Here is a 26,794-nt window from a genome sequence, read left to right as displayed (position 1 = left end):
CCTTATTTGGCTGCCGAGCACCCCCACCAAGGGCAAAATTCTGCCCATGGATTTTAAGGTTCGGATCAAACAGTTCAATAGCACCAATTCTGGAGTACATGATTCTATCGGTTGATTTTGACTGACGGCTTCCAAATTCCTTTCAATGCTTGTTGATGACACGAGGTGGTCTTCCAGCACTTTCAGTATTTAGTTCACTGGTTGAGCACTTGCCTTTCAATGTCTTCAACAGTGATTTTACTCTTTGCCTCTTGACAGGGCTTTTCAGAAAGAGAGCAGGTTATAAAGATATGAGGAGGAAAAGCCAGCTAGCTATTATTGTGGAATTACTGGAATCTTCCACACACTGGAGAAAGAGGTTTTAGGTCTTGTTCCTTTCAGGCTAGGAGCTATTCAGCTGCCCTGCTCTCACACAAAACCTGGTCGCCTGGTCAGAAGCCAATTAAAACATTGTTGCCAGGCAGCTCCCTTGATCCAGGACTCCTTTTTGGCACCATCCTGTCTTTTGTGGCACACACTGTTCCAGGACTGCAACATTGTATATATCTCTCATCCTGTTCTAGTGAACAAGTCTTTCAAACTGCAGCCATTGTAATTCTAATCCACAGTCCAACAGAAAATAAAAAGATATGTTCTTTACAACAGTCCAACAGAAATAAAAAGATATGTTCCTTAAATTTGCCATAGAGGGAGTGCAACAAAAGTTCACCAGACTGATTCCTGGGATGGTGGTTTGTCCTATGAGGAGAGACTGAGGAGACTGGGCCTATATTCTCTAGAGTTTAGAAGAATTGGAGGTGACCTCATTGAAACGTACAAAATTCTTACAGGGCTCCATCATAAAGGTCAAAAATTGGGATTTTTTCTGATGATTGCACAACGTTCAGCGCCATTCGCGACTCCTCAGATACTGAAGCAGTCCGTGTCCATATGCAGCAAGATCTGAACAACATTCAGGCTTAGGCCGATAAGTGGCAAGTAACATTCAGGCCACACAAGTGCCAGGCAATGACCATCTCAAATAAGAGAGAATCCAATCATCTCCCCTTGACATTCAATGGCATTATCATCACTGAATCCCTCACTATCAGCTTCCTGGGGGTTATCATTGACCAGAAATTGAAATGGACTAGCCACATGAATACTGCAGCTACAAGAGCAGGTCAGAGGCTGCGGATTCTGCGGAAAGTAGCTCACCTCCTGACACCCTAAAGCCTGACAACCATCTACAAGGCACATGTCAGGAGTGCGATGGAATAATCTCCACTTGCCTGGATTACTACAGCTCCAATATCACTCAAGAAGTTCGACACCATCTAGGACAAAGTAGCTCGTTTGGCTGACACCCCATCTACCACCTTCAACATTCACTCCCTCTACCACTGACGCACAGTTGCAGCAGTGTGTACCATCTCCCAAGGCTCCTTTGACAGCTCTTTCCAAACCCACAAGCTCCACCACCTAGAAGGACAAGGGTGAACGGGAACACCACCAGCTACAAGTTCCTCTCCAAGCCACACACCATTCTGACTTAGAACTATATCGCCATTCCTTCACTGTGTCTCAGTCAAAATGCTGGAACTCCCTTTCTAACAGCACTGTGGGTGTACCCACAACACATGAACAGAGGTAGCTCAAGAGGTCGCTCACCACCACCTTCTCAAAGGCAATAAATGCAGGCCTAACAGATGATGTCCACATCCCTTGAAAGAATAAAAAAAGATGCTGGTAGGACCTTTCCCCTGTCTGGGGTTTCTAGAATCAGGAACACAGTCTCAGAATGAGAGGTAGGCCGTTTAGGACTGAGATGAGGAGGAATTTCTTCACTCAGGAGTTGATGAATCTTTGGAACTCTCTACCCCAGAAGGCTGTGGAGGCTCAGTCAATCTGTATGCTCAAGACAGAGATCGATAGATTTCTAGATATTAAAGATATCAAGGGATATTGGGATAATGCAGGAAAATGGCATTGAGGTAGATCAGTCATGATCCAGTTGAACAGCAGAGCAGGCTTGAGCAGCCGAATGGCCTACTCGCCATCATATTTCCTATGCTGTTGCTTCTTTTTCCAGTCATCTCCCACCAATAGGAACAGTTTCTCCTTATCTACTCTGTCTAGACCCCTCACCTCCATTAAACCTCCCTCTTCTCTTACCCAAGAAGAACAACCCCAGCTTCTTCAATCTACACACATAATTGAAGTTCTTCATCCCTGGGACCATTCTCATGAATCTTTTCTGCACCTTCTCTAAAGCCTTCACATTCTTCCTGAAGTGTGGTGCCCTGAACTGGACACAATGCTCCAGTTGAGGCCAAACCAACATTTTACACAGGTTTATCATAACTTGGATAAAATCCATCACATTTCTACCTCTCTTCTGCTCTGAAGAAGGATCATATGGACTCAAAACGTTAACTCTGCTTCTCTCTCCACAGATGCTGCCAGATCTGCTGATCTTTTCTAGCATTTTCTGTTTTTATTCATCATAACTTTCTTGCTTTTGTGCACTGTGCCCTATTCATAAAGTCCAGGATCCAGTATGCTTTATTAACCACTTTCTCAACCTGCCCTACCACCTTCAATGATTTGTCCACATCTACCCCCAGGTCTCTCTGCTCCTGCATCCCCTTTAGGATTGTACCCTTTATCTTATATTGCCTCCTCTTGTTATTCCTACCAAAATCAAACACTTCAAGCTTCTCTGCATTAAATTTCATCTGCCACTTGTCTCCTCATCCCACCAGCCTATGTCCTCTTGAACTTTACCACTATCCTCCTCACAGTTCACAATATTTCCATTGTGTCATCCACAAATTTTGAAATTGTGCCCTCTACACTTAAGTCTGAGTTATAATATATATCAAGAAAAGCAGGGATGCTAATACTGGCCCCTGGGGAACCCTGCCATCAACCTTCCTGCAGTCTGAAAAGCAACTGTTCACCACTATTCGCTATTTCTTGCCATTCAGCCAATTTCATACCCATGTTGCTACAGTTCCTTTTATTCCATGGGCTCTAACTTCGCTGACAAGCCTGTTATGTGGTACTTTAATCAAATACCATGCACACCACATCAACCGCATCACCCTCATCTATTCTCTCTGTTGTCTCAACAAATATTTTCCCTTAAATTCATGCTGGGTTTCCTTAATTAATCCGCATTTGCCTAAATGACTGTTAACTTTGTACCGAATTATCATTTCTAAAAATTTTCCCACTGCCAAGGTTAAACTAACTGGCCTGTAGTTGTTGGGCTAATCCTTACACCCCTTTTTGAACAATGGTGTAACTTTTGCAATTCTCCATTCCTCTGGGACCGCGCCAGTCTCTCAAGAGGATTGGAAGATTATGGCCAGTGCCTCTGCAATTCCCACCCTTACCTCCCTCAGTGCCCTTAGTGTATCACACCCAATTCTGGTGACTTATCAACTTTAAATACAGGGAGCCAATCCAATACCTCATCTTTATCAAATTTTAGCCCAGCCAATGTTCCAACAATCTCTTCTTTCACTTTGACTTGAACAACAAATTCTTCCTTGGGTAAAGACAGATGCAAAGTGCTCATTTAGTAAAAAAGACAGATGCAAAATACTCATTTAATATACTTGGCTTATATAAACAATACCATGAATGGCAAAAAAAAATCATTTAACCTTTCTGGCCTAACTGAATTTGGTATAGGAATTCTTGTTTTGTTTGTCAGATCCTCACTGTAGGTCATTTCTTCTGCTTCAGACAGATGATATTTGAACCTATGAAAACAGATTAAAAGTTTCTTAATTACATTAATTTGATAATATCTATATATATTACTACTCTCTAACCCGATCATGAACAGAAACTAGATTTTTTTTTTCATAGCACCATTCCAAGTCCCTGACTCAAACCATTAATTGTGGAAATATAATTAGGAAAACCCAAACCACAATGCTGTAAGGTAGACTGGTATGAATTAATCCAATGTACATTTTGAGAAGGAGATATGAGGAACTTCAAACACTGTAATGGTTCCTTACTTTCTAAAAATTTGAAAACACAGTATTTGAAATATTTCCAACAGATAATTCAGAGTAATTTCAATAACCTCTTATCTGCAATAAGCCCTCAAAGCTAGATAGCCTATTTCAAAGCACACATAATCCATAAACCTTTGGTTACTTGAGCAAGAATGAAATGATGAAAGAGGAAAGACAGGGAAATAAACCAGAGTATTTGACAGCACAAGCATTACCATACTCATCATTACAGTTGTGAACCTGAGTCAAAAACCATCCATTTAATCTTCCGGAACAATGCACATAATATTGTAATTTTAGGAGGCTACAATCAATGTTTGAATCCTATTTCTGTATTTTTTTTGTGTAGAAGGGTGCCTCCAGTAACTTTGCCACCTTCATGTGTACGTTTCTACAATGAATAACAGCAGGTACTACAGCAGGGTTCATTCCATTTATTCTAATGTCCAAATACCCAAACACATACACATGCATGTACGACCGTAAGGACTCAGCAACAAAATACACTGTATGCTATGGTGCTAAAAATGGATACACCAGAAGGTGTCAGATTTTTCAACCAAGTGAGAGGAGGCAGGGGATGAAGAAACGATTACAGTCAGTGTCCGGCAAAGGAAATTTTAAAAAAAAGAACGGTGGCTCCAAGTTATCATTACTGACTCCTGGTGGAAAGTGCATGAATTTGCATACATCGAAGGCAGGACAGATATCGTTCTGCAGTAAAATACCCAGCCTGCACTCCGAGGTTCATTTCTCCTTTCAAAGAACATTATGGGGGTGGGGGGGTGGAATCTAGACAAGTGAGCTGTGGCTAACTTTAACATTCATGTATTTTTTTCTTATTATTGATTTAATATTAAGCAGTGCCTCCTGATGACATCATTGCAGCAACATCTTGAAGGAGTTATTGAGTCAAGTAATGTAAGGGTGTCATGTAAAGCAGTTGAAATAGAAGCATGTAACAACTATACAAAAATAATTCAGTTCATCATTACTTGTTTAATATTCACAAAAAAAATCAACTGAAAGATTAAATGAGGAAAGTAATAGAATGCCCCACCACCTCCTATCCAAGCTCACAACTCATAATTCATCATGTATAATTTTTACCAGCACGAACTCATATGTAATCTTCCAAGAAAGATGAAGAACCAGAGATATAACTTCCAACAAACTTCAACATTTAACCCAACACAGCAACTTATATAATTCATCAGGTGAATATTAAATTTATTCACAATGCTTTGTAATATTTTTGTCTGCAAAAACCCCACCGTCGATAGCCCTGTCCTTGGAAACTACCACCCCATCTCCTACCTCCCTTCTCTTAAAGTTCCTGACTGCATTGTCGCCTCCCAATTCCATCTTACCCGTAACTCCATGTTTGAATCTCTCCAATCAGGCATCCGCGCCAGCCACAGCACTGAAACGACCTTAATCAAAGTTGCAAATGATATCCTCTTGGACACTGGCTGTATTAAAATTAATATTGATTTCTAATAGTAAAATATTGAAAATTCACTTGGATACATAACAGAAATCCATAGGCTAAAAGTGAAAACCAATTATGTGGGAATTTTTTCACTCAGAATTAATTGAACCACGGGATCTCTGTATTTTTGAATTTTGGCTTATTAATTAGTTTATTGTAAAGCAGCATAAATCAGGGGAGAAGTTACAAGTTATTTCAATTTGTAGAATAAAGGTACGATTTTCTGTTTTGAAAGCCAAACTAGAAGTAGCAACATTACATTTGCAACCCAATATAAAATATGTCGTCAACCTGATTGAATATTTAACTAAAGCCCTATTTCACCCATTCATCATGCTCTTAATATGCATAAACTCTTACAGCAAAGTGTTTTGGTTACCACCCAACTGCCTTTGAAGTTTGCTGTGTCTGTCAATTACTGATAATTATTTTATAATGTTGTTAAAGTCCCTGCTGAATTGCAGCTGTTCTAAATGTGTTGGCATTCAGAATGCCATGCAGGTGTGAAATTTTAACAAAAATTAAGAGCCGTTAAAACTGAAATACTGTACAAGTTGCTGCCACATGGGATCCATTTTGTTCAAACCTATTAAAGCTGTACCGAGAAAGGGGTTCAAAACCATTGCAATCAATAGGCAACACAGTTAGATTTAATTAAAACTTTGTTTCCAATCTAATAAAGGTTAATTTCAAAGGATAAATTAATTCCATTAGGAAAGTTCAAGGTTCGATGAAGCTCTCACCTGCTGTAATCCAACCTTGACTCATGTAATTGCTGTTGCTTTCGAAGGAGCAGGGTCTCCTGCTGAGCGAGCAATCTCTGCAGTCTTTCTTTCTCCAGTTCCAGCTCCATTTTCTGACACATCAGCTGCTGCTTTTGGTCTACCAGCAGTTTCTTTCCATGCAAAACTTCTCCAGCCATTATTCCCATTTGGTCATTCATTGCTGGATCATGAAACATTCCAGAATAGGCATTGTGTTCAGTTAACAGTTTGAAATGCCCATTATGTACATTAGTCAATTGATTTTTATGATCAGCGTCTCTACTTCTCAGCCATCCATAGTGAGCTTGACCGCCATCTGTATCATAAAAGGTACCAGCCTGCACAGCACCTACAACTGACTGTTTGTTCATTTCATAATGTCTTCCTGCAACTGGCTCTCCCCGAATTGTATTTCCAGTTCTTTTCCCACAACCATTTTGAGATGGAAAACTCCCAGTATGCTGGGCTTGAAGATGATGATTGTGGTTTGGGAAATGCTGGGCCAGGTCAGATTGAAGGTGAGGAGCGAGGGATGCACCAGTAAGCACTTGTTTAGATTTATCAGTGGTATTTAACGTACAAGTAGGAACAATTCCAAGATAGGAGCCATCTAGGTCGGAAGAAGCCATTTGAGGAAGATTCTTCTTGTTAGGCTCCTAAAAGCAAAACAAAGAAACAGAAATACCAGCACAATTATTGATGATTCCTTTATTGGCATTTTCTCATGCAAATTATTACCAATGTATTTAAATAAGTATCTTGGAAAAGAGAAAATACTGGAAATACTCAGCAGGTTAAGTTATGGAGGTAGAAACAGAGTCATTGGCTGGACATACTGCAATCCATCACCGCGGGAAACATGGCAGCCAGGCCCCTTCAATCGTGGAAGAGGCCGTGCTTCAATCCCCCAGCAGCGGCAAAACTTCCCCCAATTAAGTCAGAGGGCAGAAGGTACTGAAACAGAATGCCCAGCCACCACTGGCGGGATATCAATTGTGCTCATTAATGAGCCAATTGTCAACATTCAGGGATTAAACGGAAGCCGCATGGCCTTCTTGCACCCTTGGAAGGCCACCCCAGCAATCCCAGTCGCGTTTGCAAGCAACCTCCCGGGACATCCCTCACTATCAGGCACTCGAGGGACCTGACATCAGGAAGAGCGAGGATGCTGAAAGACACCCCTCTGAGACACCCATTCCAGCTTCACTCACCTTTGGTCTGGGGTCACATGATGATCCTGGGCCTCTGTGGGTGCATTGCCACCAGTGGGAGTGGTGGCTGCTGGTGGTATGAGGAACTGCCAGCTTCTGATTAGCCGGCAGCTCTTAGCGGCCGGGTCTTCTGCCGCTGGGAATCTTAATTGCAGGGAGGGCCCAATAGTGGCTACTTAAGTGCTTAAAGGGCATGTAATTCTGTTGGGCTTCCCCAACACAACTGACAGGGGTTCTCTCCAGTTCTCTGACTGCTGGGTGAGAATCCCCATCAGCCCAACAAAATCCAGGCCATCATTTCAGAACAATGACCTTTAATCAGGACAGCAATGAAAAGACATTGTGTTAAAGTCACTGGATACACAGCAGAAATTAGTAAGCGGAGTTATAACTAATAATGAGGCAACTTTACTCTGCACTTTTCATTTTTATAGAATTAATTGAATGACAAGTTTTACTTGTGTATGATTGAATTTTTAAATGTTTTATTTCCTTCTTACACTATTCCCAGCTACAGAGCATTCCATGACCTAAGACTCTGTAAATGGCTTTAAAAAGGTAGGGATTTATTCTCAGGCTTTGATCTGTTCAGCATCTCTACTTGACAATGCAACTGAGAACCGGAACTCATCAAGTTGTGAACCATGGTGAAAAACCTGTGTCCTACCTCAATGGCACAATGTATAAATATACCAAGCGTGACTGTTATACCCTCCAACAGGATAACCAGGAGTAAATTTGTCACTTCATTTGCATAACCCAGTCTCAGAATCCATAGATTATGTCACTAGCCATCATGATGTCTGATCAATTTGTTGAAGTAGCACAGCATGCTTTAACATGAACGATATAATCAAAATTCAGAGCATCATATCAAAGTGTCAAGCACTGAGATTTACTGCAGATTACCTTATTACAGGATATAAATAATATAAAACATATTTTTGTTCATTTGTGGGTTAACAAATTAAAATTATTTTAATGTGTCTGAAAATACATTAATTAGCCAAGAAATTTTTTTGTTTCACCGGAAAGTATACATAAGGCTGATGTTTACCTACTATGCTATCCTCAACACCTTCCAATGGCAGTGTTGCTTCAAGCTCGAATTTCTCAACATTCATTAAATATAGATAATCTTGCCATATTAATTGTGAACTCCACATCAACCTTTGTAATAAAATCCTTATCCTACAAACTACGAAACAATATTAAACTGGATATTCCGAACTAACGTCCTTTTTTATGAGCTGGGAAACAGTCACAATTATTGCCACAGAAATAATTTTGTTTGGTGCCATAGGATTTACAACTACATTAGGTCTGTCTGTAGCCACATAGGAAAATAAAAGTTTGTTCTTTTACATAAGTTACACATGATTTAGGAAATGTGCAGTTTTATTTCCAATTCTTACTCTGATCTCCACAAAATTGATTTAAAAAGATATTTTAAATGATTGAAATGCAGCACAAACATATCGTTCTTGATGAAGATTATAATATCTCAGCAAAGGCTATGAATTATCCATTATGTATTTGCTAAGCAAAGGACCAAATGAACTCAGATACAATGGCTTACCCTGTTGCTCCTCGCAAAAAAAGTACTGAGCACAAAAACTTAGCGCCATTATAAATTTTAATTTTACTATTTGCAAATCAGAGAAGTCATTCCCAATTTATAAGGCTCATTTCATTTGCAGTGTACTGAATCACACACAACACTCAAAGAAACAGAAAATTGAAGCAGGAGTAGGTCATTCGACCCTTCGAGGCTGCTCCACCATTCTATATGATCATGGCTGATCGTCTATCTCAACATCATACTCCCACTCTCTCCCCATACCCCTTGAAGTCTTTAGAGTCCAGAAATCTATCTATTTCCTTCTTAAATATATTCAGTGACTTGGCCTCCACAGCCTTCTGTAGTAGAGAATTCCATAGGTTTACCACCCTCTGAGTGAAGAGGTTTCTCCTCACCTCAGGCTTACATGGTCTACCCCGTATCTTGAGACAATGGCCCCTTGTTCTAAACCTCCCCCAGCCAGAGGAAACATCACTCCTGCATCCAATCTTTCCATCCCTGTCAGAATTTTATACATTTCAATGAGATCCACTCTCATTCTTCTAAACTCCAGTGAATATAGGCCTAGTCGGCCCAATCTCTCTTCATACGACAATCCTGCTATCCCAGGAATCAGCCTGGTGAAGCTTTGCTGCAATCCCTCTATGGCAAGTATATCATTTCTTAGGTAAGGAGACCAAAACTGCACACAATCCTCTAGGTGAGGTCTCACCAAGGCCTTGTACAGCTGCAGTAAGACATCCTTGTTCCTGTACTCAAGTCCTCTTGCAATGAAGGCCAACATACCAGTTGCCTTCTTCACTGCTTTTGTTCAGTTATTGGTGTACAAGGACACCCAAATCCCTTTGTACATTAACATTTCCCAATCTACCACCATTTAAATAATACTCTTGTCATTGTGTTCTTCCTACCAAAGTGGATTACTTCATATGTATCCACATTATACTGCATCTGCCATGTATTTGCCCACTCACTCATATTGTCTAAATCACCTTGACGCCTCTTAACACCCTCCTCATCATTCACATTCCCACCAAGTTTCATGTCGTCAACAAACTTGGAAATATTACATTTAGTTCCCTCATCCAAATCATTGATATATATTGTGAATAGCTGGGGCCCAAGCACTGATCCCTGCAATCCGCACTAGTCACCGCTTGCCACTTCGAAAGAGACCCGTTTATTCCTACCCTGTTTCCAATCTGGTAACCAATTCTCAATCCATGCCAATATATTACCCCCGATCCCATGTGCTTTAATTTCACACACTAACTTCTTACGAGGGACTTTATCAAAAGCTTTCTGAAAATCCAAATGCACCACATCCACTGGTTCTCCCTTATCTATTCTGCTAGTTAGGTCCTCAAAAAACTCAAATAGGTTTGTCAAACATGATTTCCCTTTCATAAATCCAGGTTGACTTAGTCTAATTCCATTGATATTTTCTAAGTGTTCTGCTATTACATCGTCCATAATGGACTCCAGCATTTTACTGACTACTAAGGTTAGGCTGACTGCTCTGTAATTTATTTTCTCCCTCGCTCCTTTTTTTTAAATAGTGGGGTTACACTTGCCACCTTCCAGTCTGCCGGCACTGTCCCAGAATCTACTGAATTTTAGAAGATGACAACCAACACATCCACTCCTTCCATGGCCACCTTCTTTATACCATGGGATTATCAGGCCATGGGGGTTTATCGGCTTTCAGTCCCATTAATTTCTCTAGCACTATTGTTTTAGTAATACTAATTTCCTTCAATTCTTCCTTCTCACTAGACCCTTGGTTCCCTGGTATTTCTGGGAAGTTATTTGTGTCTTCCTCTGTGAAGACAGAATCAAAGTAATTGGTTAATTGCTCTGCTATTTCCCCGCTCTCTAATTTAAATTCTCCCTTTTTGGATAATAAGGGCTGAATTTTGCCCTTGACGTTCGGGCGGACCCAACTGACTCGGCGGCCGGCGGGCAGCCAATCGCTGCTGCCGAAACGGGCCCCGCCACCATTTTAAGTGGGCGGGCCAATTAAGGCCCGCCTAGCGTGATGCCCGATGGGAAGCGCTACGCGCTTCCTGTGTGGGCAGGAGGGAATTCCCCAAATGCGAGAGTGCGCTCTTTCATGCATGCGCGCGAAAGAGCACACATCTCCCTGAGGCTTAAGTGGTGCCTCAGGGAGATCGCTGAAAGGTTTTCAAAGTTTAAAAATAGAAAAATAAAAAAATCATTAACATGTCCCCCTCATTTGACAATGTCACACGAGATGGGACACGTTAATAAAGTGCACAAAAACTTTATTAAACTTTTTTAAAACCAACATGAAGCCTCATCCTGCTGGTGGATGAGGTTTCATGTATTTTCAGAAGCTCGCCGGGGCTCCTGGCCTGCCCACCGACCTGAAGGTTGGACAGACAGGTCCTTTAATTGTTTAAATTATCCTGTCAATGGCCTCAATTGGCCATTGACAGGTCAGCGGGCGGACAGCCAATCGCGTTGTGCCTTCCTGAAAATTTAAATGGGGCGGGATGATGTTGGGAGCTCCCCCTGACGTCATCCTACATTATTTTCGTGTCAGCGAGCGGGCCCTGCCCCCTTTTCGCCAACGGAAAATTTCAGCCCTAAGGCACCTACATTTGTCTTTACTAATCTTTTTCTTTTTACATACTTATAGAAGCTCTTACAGCCTTCTTTTATGTTCCTTGCAAGTTTACTCTCATACTCTATTTTGTCCCTCTTAATTAATCTCTTGGTCCTCCTTTGCTGAATTCTACACTGCTCCCACTCAACACCTCCAAGCTGACAAAAACCAGCCATCAAGCATCAAAAGACATTGATGATTGTGTACATATTTTGGGAAAGGAAGGGAGCATGACAGTATAAGTAGTACAGTATTTTCATATATACCTAATTGCCTTTTTTATTTGAAAAGTCATCTTTTGTTTTGTCACAAGCTAGTTCATAGAAAGCTACAAACTTACAGATGTTTCCTTCACTGTCACTGGGTCAAAATCCTGGAATTCCCTCCCTAATAGCACTGTGGCTGTACCTACACCATATGGACTGCAGCAATGCAAGAAGGCAGCTCACCATCACCTTCTCAAGGGCAACTAGGGATGGGCAATAAATGCTGGTCTAGCCAGCAAAGCCCACATCCCATGAACGATTGTTAAAAAACACAGAAAAAAGAAGAGGAAAAGACCAGCTGGTCCTGTCCAATGTAGCATAAATTCCACAGGCCAATCGACTGACTACTGCCACTTCCAAGGTGCCATGCTATCTCCTGGGAGAGGAGAAAAGGCCTTAGCAAATTTCGAAAAGAATTTGGAACAAGAGAACTTTCTCTCCCACTCCCACAAAGGCAATCAAGCAAGCTGTAAGGACTTGCTGATGATTAAGAGTAGGCTGATACGGTGGTAAACGACATTGTTGGATTGTCCTGCTGTTTGTAGATCGGACATACCTAGGTACTTTTCTATGCTGTTAGCGTTTTAGCTGTACTGGGAGTTTGGCTAAGGGTCCAGCCAGTTATGTAGCACCCGTGCTCAAGCACCGCAGCCAGGATGTTGTTGGGAACTGTAGCATTTGTTGCGTCCAATACACTCTGCCATTTCTTGATGTCATGTGGAATTGAATTGGCTATGACAAGAACATAACAACGGGGGCAGGAGTAGGCCATTCAGCCCCCTGGTCCTGCTTCATCATTCAATAAGACCATGGCCTCAACTCCACTTTCTTGCCCGACCCCATAATCCTTGCCTCCTTTGGAGATCAAAAATCTAACTCAGCCTTGAATATACTGAATGACCCAGCCGCCGCTGCTCTCTGGATAGAGGATTCCAAAGATTAATGACCCACAGAAGAAATTTCTCCTCATCTTCATCTTAAAACTTTTTATTCTGAAACTGTACTCCCTAGTTCTAGATTTCCCCATGAGGGGAAACATCCTCGCAGCATCTACCCTGTCAAGTCCCCTCAGAATCTTACATGTTTCATTAAGAGCACTTCTTATTCTTCTAAATTCCAATGATTATAGGTCCAACCTTCTCAACATTTCCTCATAAGACAACCCTTTCATCCCAATAATCAACCTAGTTAACTGCCTCCAATGCAACCATATCCCTCCTTAAATAAGGCAACCAAAATTATAAGCAGTGCTATAGGTGTGGTCTCACAAATGCCATGTTCAATTGTAGCAAGACATCACAACTTTTCTACTCCCTCCTCATTGCAATAAAGGCCAATAATACATTTACCTTCCTAATTACTTGCTATACCTGCACGCTAACGTTTTATGATTCATGTTTGAAGACACCCAGACTCTCTGTACTGCAGCACTCTGTAGTCTCTCTCAATTTAAATAATATTCTGCTTTTCTAATCTTCCTATCAAAGTTTATCTCACACTTTCCTACATTTTACTCCATCTGCCACTCACTTAACCTATCTATATCCCTTTGCAGATTCTTTGTATCCTTCTCACAACTAGGTTTCCTATATCTATCCTTGTATCGTCAGAAAATTTGGCTATTCAAGTCATTAATATAGACTGTAAATAGTTCAGGCCCCAATATTGATGGAGTAAGGAGTGAGGTTTTGTGGCATCTATCACATGCATTTTTGAAATCCAAATATACTACATCTACTGGTTCCCTTTATCCATCCGATTTGTTATATCCTCAAAAAAAACTCGATTTGTCAAATAAGATTGCCCTTTCATAAAACCATGTTGACTCTCTTGATTGTATTAGGATTTTCTAAATGTCCGGCAACAACTTGCTTATCAATGGATTCCAGCATTTTCCCAATGACAGGTGATAGGCTAACTGGCCTAAAGTTTCTTGTTTTCTGTCTTCCTCCTTTCTGAAACAGATGTTACATTTGAGTTTTCTAATCTGCTGGAATCTTTCCAGAATCTAGGGAATTTTGGAAAATTAAAACCAATGCATCCACTATCTCTGCAACCACTTCTTTTAAGAACCTATGATGCAAGCCATCAGGTCAAGGGACTTGTCAGCCTTTAGTCCAATTTGCTTTCCTAGTAATTTTCTCTTGCAATAGTGATTGTTTTATGTTCCTCCCTCTTTTTCGCCCCTTGATTTTCTATTCTTGAGATGTGTTTAGTGTCTTCTACCATGAATACAGATACAAAATACTTGTTCAAAGTCTCTACCGCTTCCTTGTTTCCCTTTAAGTCCCCAGTCTCATCCCCAACATTTACTTTAGCTACTCCCTTCCTTTTCATATACTTGTCAAATCTCTCCTTATATTTCTTGCTATTTTACTCTCATATTCTAAATTTTCCCTCTATTATTTTTATTGTCATTAGTCATGATAAGGATCCCAGGAGGCCAAGAAGATTTGTCCACTCAACACTCTTGGCCCATGGTGGCTGCAAATACTTCAGCTTTGTCTTTTGCGCTCATATTCTGGGCTCTGCCATCATTAAGAATGAGATGATCATAGAGCTTTCACTTAGTCTAATCCTTTCACAGTTGTTTAGCCCACTCCTTCTGATTATAGTGAGTCAGAGGGTCCCTATGAAGCTGCAGAAAATAAGCAGTACTGATCTATATGCCCTCCCCATGGGCCACATTGGAGAAGGGAGACCTAAGTGTAAGAATTATAAATATATTAGTGCCTCAGTTGGTAGCATTCTCACCTCTGAGTCAGAAGGTTGTGGGTCCGCGCCAGGATTTGAGCACAAAAAATCAAGGCTGACACTGTAGCGCAGATGAGATGTTAAACCGAGGCCCTGTCTGCTCTCTCAGGATGTAAAAGGTCCCATGGTACTATTTTGAAGAATAACAGGGGAGTTATCCCCAGTGTCCTGGACAATATTTATCCTTCAATAAACATAATAAAAACAGATTACCTAGTCATTATCACATTGTTGCTTGAGAGGTTGCTGTGTGCAACTTGGCTGCAGCGTTTCCTACATTACAACAGCAACTACACCTCAAAAGTACTGCATTAGCTGTAAAGCACTTTGACACATCTGGGGTTGCAAAAGACACTATATAAATGCAGGTCTTGCTTTTTAATTATTACTGAAGTGAAAAAAAAAAAGACCTTTTTTAAGAATTTGCAGCATTTATGTTAGCTATTCGCTCAGGTCCAAGGTTGCTAGTCACACATACAAGCAGGTATCACAACCCCCAAAATATAGATTGCATCCTCTTCTGCCAGTTATGTAGTAAAATACTCACCACCACCTTTTCAAGAGCAACTAGGGATGGGCAATAAATGCTGGCCCAGTCAGCGAAGCCCACATCCAGTGAATAAAAAAAAAGCATAATTCGTGAATTACAACAGCACACCCAAAAATAAGACCTGTGGCATCATGTCAATGTTCCTCATTTAACAGTAGGGAGTGTTAAAATGCCTGACAAGTGACACACACTCCACCTAAGACCATTAATGGCTTATTTAGATAAAATACATGAATGAACAAAACACATTTTCAGTGAGGATAGTAAATTTTCCTGCACTTTGTTTTTTTCAAAACAAAGATGCAATGTTCTACAAGAAGCACAAAGTTATCATGCAGGTACATCAAGCAATTAGGAAGACAAATGGCACGTTGGCCTTTATTGCAAAGCAACTGGAGTGCAACAACAAGAAGTCAAGCTTTAATTATAGAAGGATTTAGTGACACTATACCTGGAATGCTGTGCACCATTTTGCTCTCCATATCTATGGGAGTATATACTTGCCTTGGGTGTGGTACTGCGAGGGTTCACTAGATTGGTCCTTCAGATGAGCAGGTTGTCCTATGACGACAGGGTGAGTAAATTGGCTTGATGATCTCTGGAGTTTACCAGAATAAGAGGTGGTTGTATTAAAACAAACAAGATTCTGAAGAGGCTTGATAGGGTAGACACTGGGAAGTTGCTTTCTTTGGCTGGCGAAAGCTTCAGGATAAGGGGTTGATTATTTAGGGCTGAAATAAGAAGAAATTTCTTCACTCAGAGGGTTGTGAATCTTTGGAATTGTCTGCCCCAGAGCGTTGTGGATGCTTCACTGTTGAGTATACTCAAGGCTGGAATAGATATTTTTTCAAGACTGGGTTAGATAGATTTTTGATCTCTCAGGGAATCAAGGGATATGGAGAGTAGGCGGGAATATGGCGTTGAAACAGAAGATCACAAACATTCACTCCCTCCACCACTGACACACAGTAGCAGCAGTGTGTACCATCAACAAGACATACTGCAGGAATTCACCAAGGCTCCTTCAACAGAACCTTCCAAACCCACCACCACTACCACCTAGAAGGGCAAGGGCAGCAGATAGTTGGGAGCACCACCACCTGGAAGTTCTCCTCCTTGTCACTCACCATCCTGACTTGGAAATATATCGCCGTCCCTTCACTGTCACTAGGTCAAAATCCTGGAACTCCCTTCCTAACAGCACTGTGGATGTACCTACACCACATGGACTGCTGCTGTTCAAGGAGGAAGCTCACCACTACCCTCTCAAGGGCAACTAAGGATGGGCAATAAATGCTGGCCCAGCCAGCAAAACCCACATCCCATGAATGAATAAAACCAATGACCTGTACAACTGAAGCATAACCTCCCTACTTTTGTAATCAATTCCCCTCACATTAAATGATAACATTCTATTAGCTTTCCTAATTACCTGCTGGACCTACACACTAACCTTGTGATTCATGCACTAGGACATCCAGATCCCCCTGAATCTCAGAGCTCTGTAATCTCTCACCATTTAGATAATAAGCTTCTTTTTTACTCTTCCTGCCAAAATGAACAATTTCACATTTACTCACACGATGCTCCATTTGCCAGGTCTTTGCCCACTCATTTAACCTATCTGTCACTTTGTGTTGGTGTTCCCATGCATCTGTTGCCCTTGACCTTCTCGGTGGTAGAGCTCACGAGTTTGGAAGCGATGTCAAAGGGGGCTTGGTGAGTTGCTGCAGTATAACTTGCAGATGGTGCACACAGCTGCCACTGTGCGGCAGTGGTGGAGGGAGTAGATGTTTAAGGTGGTGGATAGGGTGCAAATCAAGCCTCCTTTGTCCTGGATGGTGTTGAGCTTGTTGAATGTTGTTGGAGCTGCACTCATCCAGGCAAGTGGAGAGAATTCCATTACATTCCTGAATTGTACATTGGGCTTTGGGTGCTCAGGTGGTAAGTTACTCGCTTCAAGAATTTTCAGCGTCTGACCTGCTCTTGTAGCCACAGTATTTATATGGCTTGTTCCAGTTAAGTTTCTGGTTAATGGAAATCCCCTGAATGTTGATAGTGAGGGATTCAACGATGGGAATGCCGTTGAATGTCAAGGGATTATGGTTAGATTCTCTCTTGTTGCAGATGGTCATTGCCTGGCAGTTGAGTGTTTTACCATTACCAATTGAATTAAATTCTTCATTCTTGATCGCCCCTCTTTGTCCACATTTTTTTTGCATCTTCTACCATGAAGACAGATTCAAAGTATTCATTTAACATCTCTGCACTTCATTAATCCCCATTATAATTTCTCCTGCCTCTGCATCCAAGGGACACACGTTTACTTTTACTAATTTCTTCCTATTACATACTTGTAGAAGCTTTTAAATTCTGAGTTTATGTCTCAGTAGTTTACGTTCTGTTGAAGGGTCATACAGACTCGAAACGTTAACTGTGTTCCTCTCCGCAGATGCTGTCAGACCTGCTGAGTTTTTCCAGGTATTTTTGTTTTTGTTTTGGATTTCCAGCATCCGCAGTTTTTTGCTTTAATCTAATTAAAGAAGCTGAGAGACCATCACAGCAAATGGCCCTAGACAACAGCCATCACATAGACAAACATCGACAACAGCTAAGGAGAAATGGATCTTATCACATGCACATTAACTTGAGGTCCAGAGACATCACACTGGGATGAGGTCCATTGTTTCAGTCGTGGAAACAACATCGCGATGAAAGGGTAGTCTGAACCAAGGCAGGAACCAGAATAAAAGAGATTGAGGGGTGCTAAGCACCGACAATCCAAACAGAATGTGCTCCAGGAAATACTATAAACAAGATTTGTAATAAAAAGGCCAAGGCCCTGGGTCTGGCACTGCAGTTGACAAGGAGGATCAGGAATGATCAACCTGATTCACGGACCTAAAGCTCGCACCGGAACAACCGTGTGGGGTATTAGCCAGATCCATGGATTTTGGGCTGAGAATTAAGGATAGCTTTAAGGGTAATAACCAAATCCTGAAAGGGGGTTTGGGTTGGACCAAGTAAGTTTTGGGGCAGAAACATGGGGTCTTGCCTGTGATTCTACTTTTCAGTGGAGTTTTATAAATGGGTTTGTGGCTTAAAGTGTTGCGCGGCGTCATCACACTAGTTTAGAGCTCTTGTATTTGGGGCAGTGGAGGTGTTCTGTCAATAAATAAGTTTGTGGTTGAGCCTAAACCCCTGTGTCCCTGTGAGTTTGTCTTTTATAAAATCCTAAAGTCAAGAACCAACAGTAAGGGTAAACAAGCACTGGTCAAACCTCTTACACTTCCTTCAACTTAATACTATCTTTAATTTCTCATTAGCCACAGCTGGACAACTTTTCCCATAGGATTTTATGCCTTAACGGAATATCTATATATATGACTAATTATGAATTAATGTTTTAAATGTTTTCTATTGCTTATGTACCAACATATATTTTAATCAACTTTCTCAATCAACCTTAACCAACCTCTTATACACAAGTGGTTTTCCTTGTTCAAATTTGAGACCCCAGGTTTGGACTGAACCAAATCACACTCAGGCTCAATATAAAATTCTATACTATGATCACTTTTCTCCAAAAGTTCCTCAACTACAAGGTTATTATTGGGAGTTCAGGAGAAACTTCTTGACCCAGAGAGTAATAAAAATGTGGAACTCATGAGCACAGAGTGGTTGAATTGAATACTACAGAAGCCTTTGGGGAGAATTTTCTCCCCATCAGCTGGGCCGGCTGGGAGCAGGCACAGACGGATGTGGAGCCGATCATCACCCGCGATCGGCTGCATGCCGCCATTTTACGAATTGGCTCACCCAGCGTGACGCACATTTGGAAGCGCTCAGCACTACCTGTGCAGGCGGAGGGAGTCAGGGCCTGCATTCTTTCATGCACATGCATGCGAAAGAGCACAGAAATCTCCCTGAGGCATGGACTGCAGGGAGATTAACTTAAGTTTTAAACTTGCAAAAAAATTTTTTTTTTAATTATTCAGACATGTCACATGAGCTAGGACATGTTCATGAATTTTCATTAAAATTTTTATTTAATTAGTGAAACCTTCATGAAGCCCCATCCTGCCCGATGAGGTTTCATGAAAAATGCAAAGGCTGCCTGGACTCTTCGCCTGCCCACCAACCTTAAGGTTGGGTGGACAGCTTTTTTAATAGGGTTAATTAGTTTAATAATGGCCTTAACAGGCTTTTGACAGGTCGGCGGGTGTGCAGCCGACTCCGGTGCACACTCGCCAAACGGAAGACTAGAATGCCGTGCATCATTTTACACTTTGGTGCGCGGGCCCACTCCTGCATGCCAAACAGAAGATTCTGGCCCTTAAGTTGTGAAGGTGGATGCTATCTTTTTTAATATTTTTGGGAATATGGTGGTGTTCTGCAAAGGAGGGTGTGTGCGTGTCTCTGTCTGTGTGTGTGTGTGTGTCTGTCCATGGCTAATTAAACTGGGGGAAGGTTAGTAAAGACATCATGTCCATGGGAACTGAGAGATGAAAAGTAAAGGTACTAGATACATGCATTTGTTATGAGAAGCTATGGAGAAGTTGGAATTAAGTAAATAAGTTGGGTTTTAAATTTGCATAGGTGATAGGTAAGGACTTGACTTTTCAGCTGCTAAATTTCAAAGGGAGTTTAAGGCACTTTTACAATTTACAAACGTTTCATAAGTAAACAAGGGAAGGTTATTACATTTTATTTGACCTGAAAGTGGAGGCAACAGGAAGACATGAAAGATTTTTATGTTTTGGAAAAGTTGAGTTCAAAGAGGTGCTTAGGACAATGGAGCCTGGGAAGAAAGGGTAAAAGGATATTTTAGGAAAGATGTTAAAATGAGTTGAGGTGGCTGGGTGGGGTAAGTGTCCTGAGAGCTGCTCTGTGCTGAGAAAAGTTGTGAAATTGAAGCAGCCATCCAGTTTCAAGCCAGAAAATTCTTTGTTTTCAGAAAGCAGTGAGTTTCTGAACTTCCTTCGGATTTCCACAGCAAAATGAAAAGAGTAAGGAGTTGTGAGGTATACTTCATTAAAGTAGCAGCAGTTTTTGTCTTGGGTAATATTACTGGGTTTTTATGGTTAAAAATCAATAAGGAAGCTGTTGCTAAGTAGTTTACTTGTGTGTTCTGACTAAGTTGGTTTTTTGAGGGGGGGTAATGTTTTGTAAGACTGTTATAACCGTGTAATTTTAATCTGTGCGTTTAAGGCCAGGATTTCCCGGTCAGCGAGCGGGAGGGTGGGGGGTTTTTTGAGGGGGGGTAATGTTTTGTGAGACCGTTATAACCGTGTAATTTTAATCTGTGCGTTTAAGGCCAGGATTTCCCGGTCAGCGAGCGGGAGGGTGGGGCCCACTCACCGATGTGTAAAATGACACGAATGACGTCAGGCAGAACTCCTGATGACACCCCATCCCATTTAAATTTTCAGGTAGGCGAGGGCACAGCAGAATCAGCTGTGCACCCGCCGACCTGTCAATGGCCAATTGGGGCCATTGACAAAGTCATTAGTGGACCTGCCCATCCAACCTTAAGGTTGGCAGGCAGATCGGAAGCCCTAGCAGGCATTAGAAAAAACAGGATGAGGTTTCATGTAGCTTTTTAAAATGTAATAAAAGTATATTTGAAAGTGATGGACTTGTCCCAACTCATGTGACAGGGAAATTTTTTTTCTCTATTTTTCAGATTTTTTTTATTGCGGAGCCGATCTCCCTGAGGCAGCACTTAGCCTCAGGGAGATGAGTATGCTCTTTCGTGCACATGCGCGAAAGAGCGCACTCTCGGCTCAGGGCATCCCCCTGCCTGCACAAAGAACACATAGTGCTTCCTGGCGGACATTTAAGGCCCGCCCATGTAAAATGGCGGCACGCCCCCAATCGGGAGCGCTGATCAGAGGCGCGCCTCCATGCGCCCGCTCCTAAACTCCCCACCCACCCCCCCCCCCCTCCACGGGGGTTAAAATTCTACCCTAAGTTTTTTTTTTCTTGTTAACAAATCTTTTAATTTTAAAATCCTGGAAGTGTTACTGGGATTCTATGCTTCTAGGATCAGTAGTTTTCCCCTTGTTTTCAAAATATGAAAAAAATAGCTGATCAGTAAGACAAGTTTCCCTCTGGGATTTGGCTTGCTCAGCGAATAATATTGGCTGCGGTCTTAACAAAGGGAAGCTAGACCAACATTTGAGGGAAAACAGAATATATTGTTACAATAATAGATTTAAATGAGAAAAGATGGGAGAAAGCTCAGGTGAAGCATAAACACCAGCATGGACAAGTTAGGCTGTAAATAGGTTTATCCTCTGTTATGCTATGTAACATTCCACGATCTTGTTCTCCACACTATTACTGCAGATTTGTCTGGGGCAGCCTATACAGAGATTAATAATCTCCATGGTTACTGCATTACCCTTTTACATGTATCTCTAACTTGGCAGTTGTGCACAATAAGCATGGGTGGTATAATTGGTGGGGGTCACAAGAGAATGTTAGTCTCATAGGACAGGTGAGAGAGGAGCAGGAAGATGAAAATTTCATAAATCAGAAACTCGACCCAAACCCGCATCCAACAAATCTCCATTTCCTGTGGGAGGGGGCAACCAACCTGCTCTCTGGAGAGAAGTCCATAAAGTAAGTATTTAATTGAGTTGCATCCCTCGAATTTTATTAAAACTTTAAAACAGAACTGGAAAGTCAGGTTTCCCAAGGCTTAAGAGATCTGGGAGTTGTAGGAAGGCAATGGCTGGATCCAGCTGTTAAATGCTTTTCCATCACTGTTTATGAATTAGTAGGAATAGAAGTGCTTCCCTCCAACAACTCCTCCCTGCACATGCCCCCAACCCAAGCTAACCTGCTTTCTACCCTGTGATTCACTGACACCCCACCATGATTCAATAATACCTGCCACCCTGTGATCGGTCTCCAAAGATCACATTTATTCTCTCACTATTAAAATAGTATTAAATGAAGGAAGTTAGCCCTACAATACTATCTACACTACAGAGTAATTGCAGAAATTGAATTTTGTTACTAGTTGCAGGCTCTCAGCTTCTATCAGCTCGACAGCTGAAATCTCAATTTATTTCATGCTTCTCAGTCTGTGTTGCAGGTTTGCATATAAAATTTGTATTGGCATTATTGTCTCCCTCCCTCCTTTCTTGGGCCCAGTTTTCCAGTGTGGCCTTTCCTGTACTATCAGACAAGAAACAGAGAGAATTTTTATTTTGTGAGATCCTGCTGTTAAATTTAGCAGGACTTCCACATCAACTGCATTTCTGGTTGCTACAAGCCATCTCAATCCACCTCTCCCCATACATTTCAGGATCTGTATTTCTCTAAACATGTTTCACCTTCACTAGTAAACTAGTTCAACTTTAAAAACAATTTTTTTCAACTGCTGTAAACCAGAAACCAGCAGGTCTGGTAGGGAGAGTGACTGAGGGAGAGCAAGAGGAGTGAGAGTTGGAGGAGAGAGGAAGAGTGGAGAGAAAGAGACAGAGGAACCCCATTAATGAGGTCAGGACTACTGAGTTGCCGATTAAAGTTACTATATTGAAGGGAGAATGTTTTCTTTCATAGGTGAGCAGGATACACGTCATCTCCTACACAGCTATGTTCTCTGCTGTGTGAATGAAATAGAACAACACCTGAACCCACCAATGTCAAGAAGAGAAATCTCCTCAAGTTAGTCTAAGTAGTCAGTTGAACAGTTCCTCAATACAACTAAAGGGCACTTCAAATTACCATTGTGAGCTTTCAAGTTGCTAGCTTGTTGAGAAAAAATGGTTAACGTTGTATTACAGAAATAAAACTTTAAAAAATTCAGCATATGGAACACAGGCGAAATAGAATTTGCCACAACTGGTAATTCAACTCATGCTTTCATTCTCAGTTTCACACACTTGGTGGAAATGAAGCACATGGACATAGGATGCACCAACACATTCTCCCTAACCATGTGCAGCCACAAGCTATGGGGCAGCAATGTGTTGGTATGTTACAACTTCAGCACCACTGCCTGACAGTTGTAAGAGATGTATTAAAAATTCTCCTTCCAAGTTTAGAACCGCAATTGAGTTATTGAAACAGAAGAGCATCTGTAGTTGAAGATGGGGAAGCAAGTTTATTTCTGCAATTGTCTTAAAAACATTTCAAGTAACCAAAATTTTCCAGCTGATTCTGTATCTTGCTCAATTCTATTAATACTGTATATATGTATACAAAGAAGTTTACTCACTAAGACTTTCTGCTCCCAGATCGTCTGACCTGTGCACAAATGAATTTGTGCTCTACAGTTAGTTATTAGCTTATATTGATCCAACAGCGAATAAATTAAGTATCAAGAGAGCATATCCACTTCATCAGTTTAACATAATAGTAGTATCTTTTTCTTTTGTTTTATTATGCATGGTGGATCAATCATTTTTCAAATCAATAAAGATAATGCTGTTGATGTGGTATACATGGACTTTCAAAAGGCATTTGACACAGTGCTTCACAAGAGGCTTGAGAAAAGTTATTGCTCATGGAACAGTGGCAAAATAGATACAAAATTGGCTGAAAAATAGGAAGCAGAGAGTAATGATCAATGGATATTTTTCAGACTGGAGGAAGGTTTGGAGTGGAGTTCCCCAGGGGTTGGTATTGGGACCCTTGCTTTTCCTGATATCTATTAATGACCTAGGTCTTGGTGTGCAGGGAACAATTTCAAAGTTTGTAGATGATACGAAGATTGGGAGTGTTGTGAACTACGAGGAGGATAGTGTGGAGCTTCAAGATGGCATAGACAAGTTAGTGGAATGGGCAGATAGGTGGCAGATGAAGTTCAATGAGGAGAAGTGTGAAGCGATTATTTTGGTAGGAAGAACATGGACAGACAATGTAAAATAAGGGGTGAAATTTTGAATGGGGTGTAGAAGCAGAAAGACTTTGGTGTATATGTGCATATATCATTGAAGGTGGCTGGACAGGTGGAGAGAGCAACGAAAAGGCATATAGTATCCTGGGCTTTATTAATAGGGGTATAGAGAACAAGAGTAGGGAGGTTATGCTGAATTTATATAAGGTACTCATTAGACCTCAGCTGGAATATTGTGTACAGTTTTGGACTCTACATTATAGGAGAGACATGAACACATTGGAGAGTGCAGAAGAGGTTTACAAGAATGGTCCCAGGGATGAGAAACTTCAGCTATGGGGATAGATTGGAGAAGTTGGGACTGCTCTCCTTGGACAGAAGAAGTCTAAGAGGAGATTTGATAGAGATGTTCTAAATCATGAGGGGGCTGGACAGAGTAGATGGTTCAGGTCTGGAATGCACTGCCTGGTAATGTGGTGGAAAGTTCAATCGAAGTATTCAAGAGGGCATTATATGATTATTTGAATAGAAACAATGTGCAAGGGTATGGGGAAAAGGCCGGGCAATGGCACCAGGTCATAAGTTCAAGGTGAGGGGCAGGAGGATGTGAGGAAAAACCTTTTTACCCAGAGGGTGGTGACAGTCTGGAATGCACTGCCTGGGAGGGTGATGGAGGCGGGTTGCCTCACATCCTTTAAAAAATACCTGGATGAGCACTTGGCACGTCATAACATTCAAGGTATGGGCCAAGTGCAGGTAAATGGGATTAGGTAGGTAGGTCAGGTGTTTCTCACATGTCGGTGCAGACTCGATGGGCCGAAGGGCTTCTTCTGTACTGTGATTCTGTAATAATGCTCATCTGGAGAGCCAGTGCAAACACGATGGGCCGAATGGCATCCTTCTGTGCCGTTAAAATTCTGTGATTCTGTGACAAAAACTACACAGTACAGAAATAAAATTGATAAAATACAAGTGTTGTGGCACAGCTGATGGTAAATGCGGAGTTGTTCAAATCCCAAAAGGGAACTTGAAATAACAGCCACAATTTGTTTTGCAGTTTGTATAAATTTCGAGTTGCCTTGAATTCAGTAGTAATAAGTCCACCAAGTCTTACAGGTTTTTACAAAACTAGACTAAACATTTATCAATAAGAGAAATGATTTTTAAATACATACATGGATCTACAAATTACAACCATGATAACTTCTAAATCCCCTAATCAATCTAACTCCCAGTTATACTTTCATTAAGGCAACAGTAAGATACATTGCACTAACTTTTACCAGTAATCTTTGGGAAAAGTAAGTACACAGTTTTTAAACTTCACCCGGCTAGGTGACACATTTCATCCCTCCTTTGAAAACAATCTAGTCTGGTTTATTTAAAAATACAAATATCCTTTTACACTTTACATTCTAAGCTTCCCCCATGTTTACCACGTTTACATCAAAGCCTTCAAATCAGCTGCCTTTATCAATTAAGTTTCACACACAGACACTATTACTCTATTTTACAATAAATTCCAATAACGTTATGAGAATTATTGTATCTTCCTGACACAAGCAATATTAAAGGGTAACACTGATGGGCACAATGAACTTAGCAAAAAAAAACTTAGTTTGCTATGATAAATGCATAAGAATTAAGTGTTACTGTTGGCTATTTATATCAGAACAAAGGAATACATTTTCTGCAGTCATAAGCAGCACATACAGGCAATATACATACACATACTGGGGCTTAAAAGAGTTAAATGATGAAGACAAGTTCCCTAAACTTTCTTGTGTTGCCTTTTGCCCCCGAGTTTTTCGTGCGGTGTCCCATTCTGATGGGAGGACAGGCATGGGAAGTGGGTTGGGGAGATGGGACGGAAGACTTGTGCTCCAGAGCTAGCCAAGTTGTTCCATTATAGCTACAACACTGGCATTTACCCGGCAATGTGGAAATTGCCCAGCCAATTACTGTCCCATCGGCCTACTCTCAATCATAAGCAAAATGCAGTGCTATCAAGTGGCACTTGCTCAGCAATAACCTGCTCGCTGACGTTCCACCAGGGTCACTCAGCTCCTGACTCATTACAGCCTTGATCCAAACATGAAGAAAAGAGTTGAACTCAAGAGGTAAGATGAGAGTACTGCCCTTGACAACAAGGCAGTATTTGATAGTGTGGCATCAAGGTGCTCTGACAAAACTGGTCAATGGAAATCAGGAGGTAAAGCTCTCCACTGATTGAAGTCATACCAAACACAAAGGAAGATGGTAGTGGCTGTTGGAGGTCAATCTCGGGACATTGCTGCAGGGGTTCTTCAGGGTAGTGTCCGAGGCCAACCACCTTCAGCTGCTTCATCAATGACCTTCCTTCCATCATAAGGTCAGAAGTGCGATGATTGCACAATGTTCAGCAACACAAGCAACGCCTCAGATACTGAAGCAGTCCATGTACATATGCAGTAAGATCTGGTCAATATCCAGGCTTAGGCTGATAAGTGGCAAGTAACATTCATTCATGCACACAAGTGTCAAGCAATGACCATCTCCAACAAGAGAGAATCTAACTATCTCCCCATGACATTCAATGGCAAACGTTTGCTGAAACCCCACTATCAACATCCTGTGGGTTACCATTGACCAGGAATTGAACTGAACTAGCCATATAAATACTGTGGCTACAAGTGC

The 26,794-nt window shown here is 41.4% G+C and overlaps 1 protein-coding gene across 3 annotated transcripts in view; it reads right to left on the bottom strand.

The window, feature by feature from the left end:
• Positions 1 to 26,794, bottom strand: part of kiaa1328 (KIAA1328 ortholog) — a 262,954-nt gene that overhangs the window by 121,837 nt on the left and 114,323 nt on the right. For all 3 annotated transcript variants that reach the window (XM_041173529.1, XM_041173614.1, XM_041173697.1), the window contains 2 exons: positions 6,252 to 6,928; positions 3,654 to 3,752 (listed from right to left, as the gene is read on the bottom strand). In XM_041173529.1, coding sequence (XP_041029463.1) covers positions 3,654 to 3,752; positions 6,252 to 6,928 — 776 coding nt within the window. The remainder of the gene's footprint in view (positions 1 to 3,653; positions 3,753 to 6,251; positions 6,929 to 26,794) is intronic.

Source organism: Carcharodon carcharias, chromosome 1 (genome assembly GCF_017639515.1).
Source record: "Carcharodon carcharias isolate sCarCar2 chromosome 1, sCarCar2.pri, whole genome shotgun sequence".
NCBI lineage: Eukaryota > Metazoa > Chordata > Chondrichthyes > Lamniformes > Lamnidae > Carcharodon > Carcharodon carcharias.
Note: the sequence above shows the minus strand (reverse complement) of the source record. Positions and strands in the feature narration are given on the sequence as shown.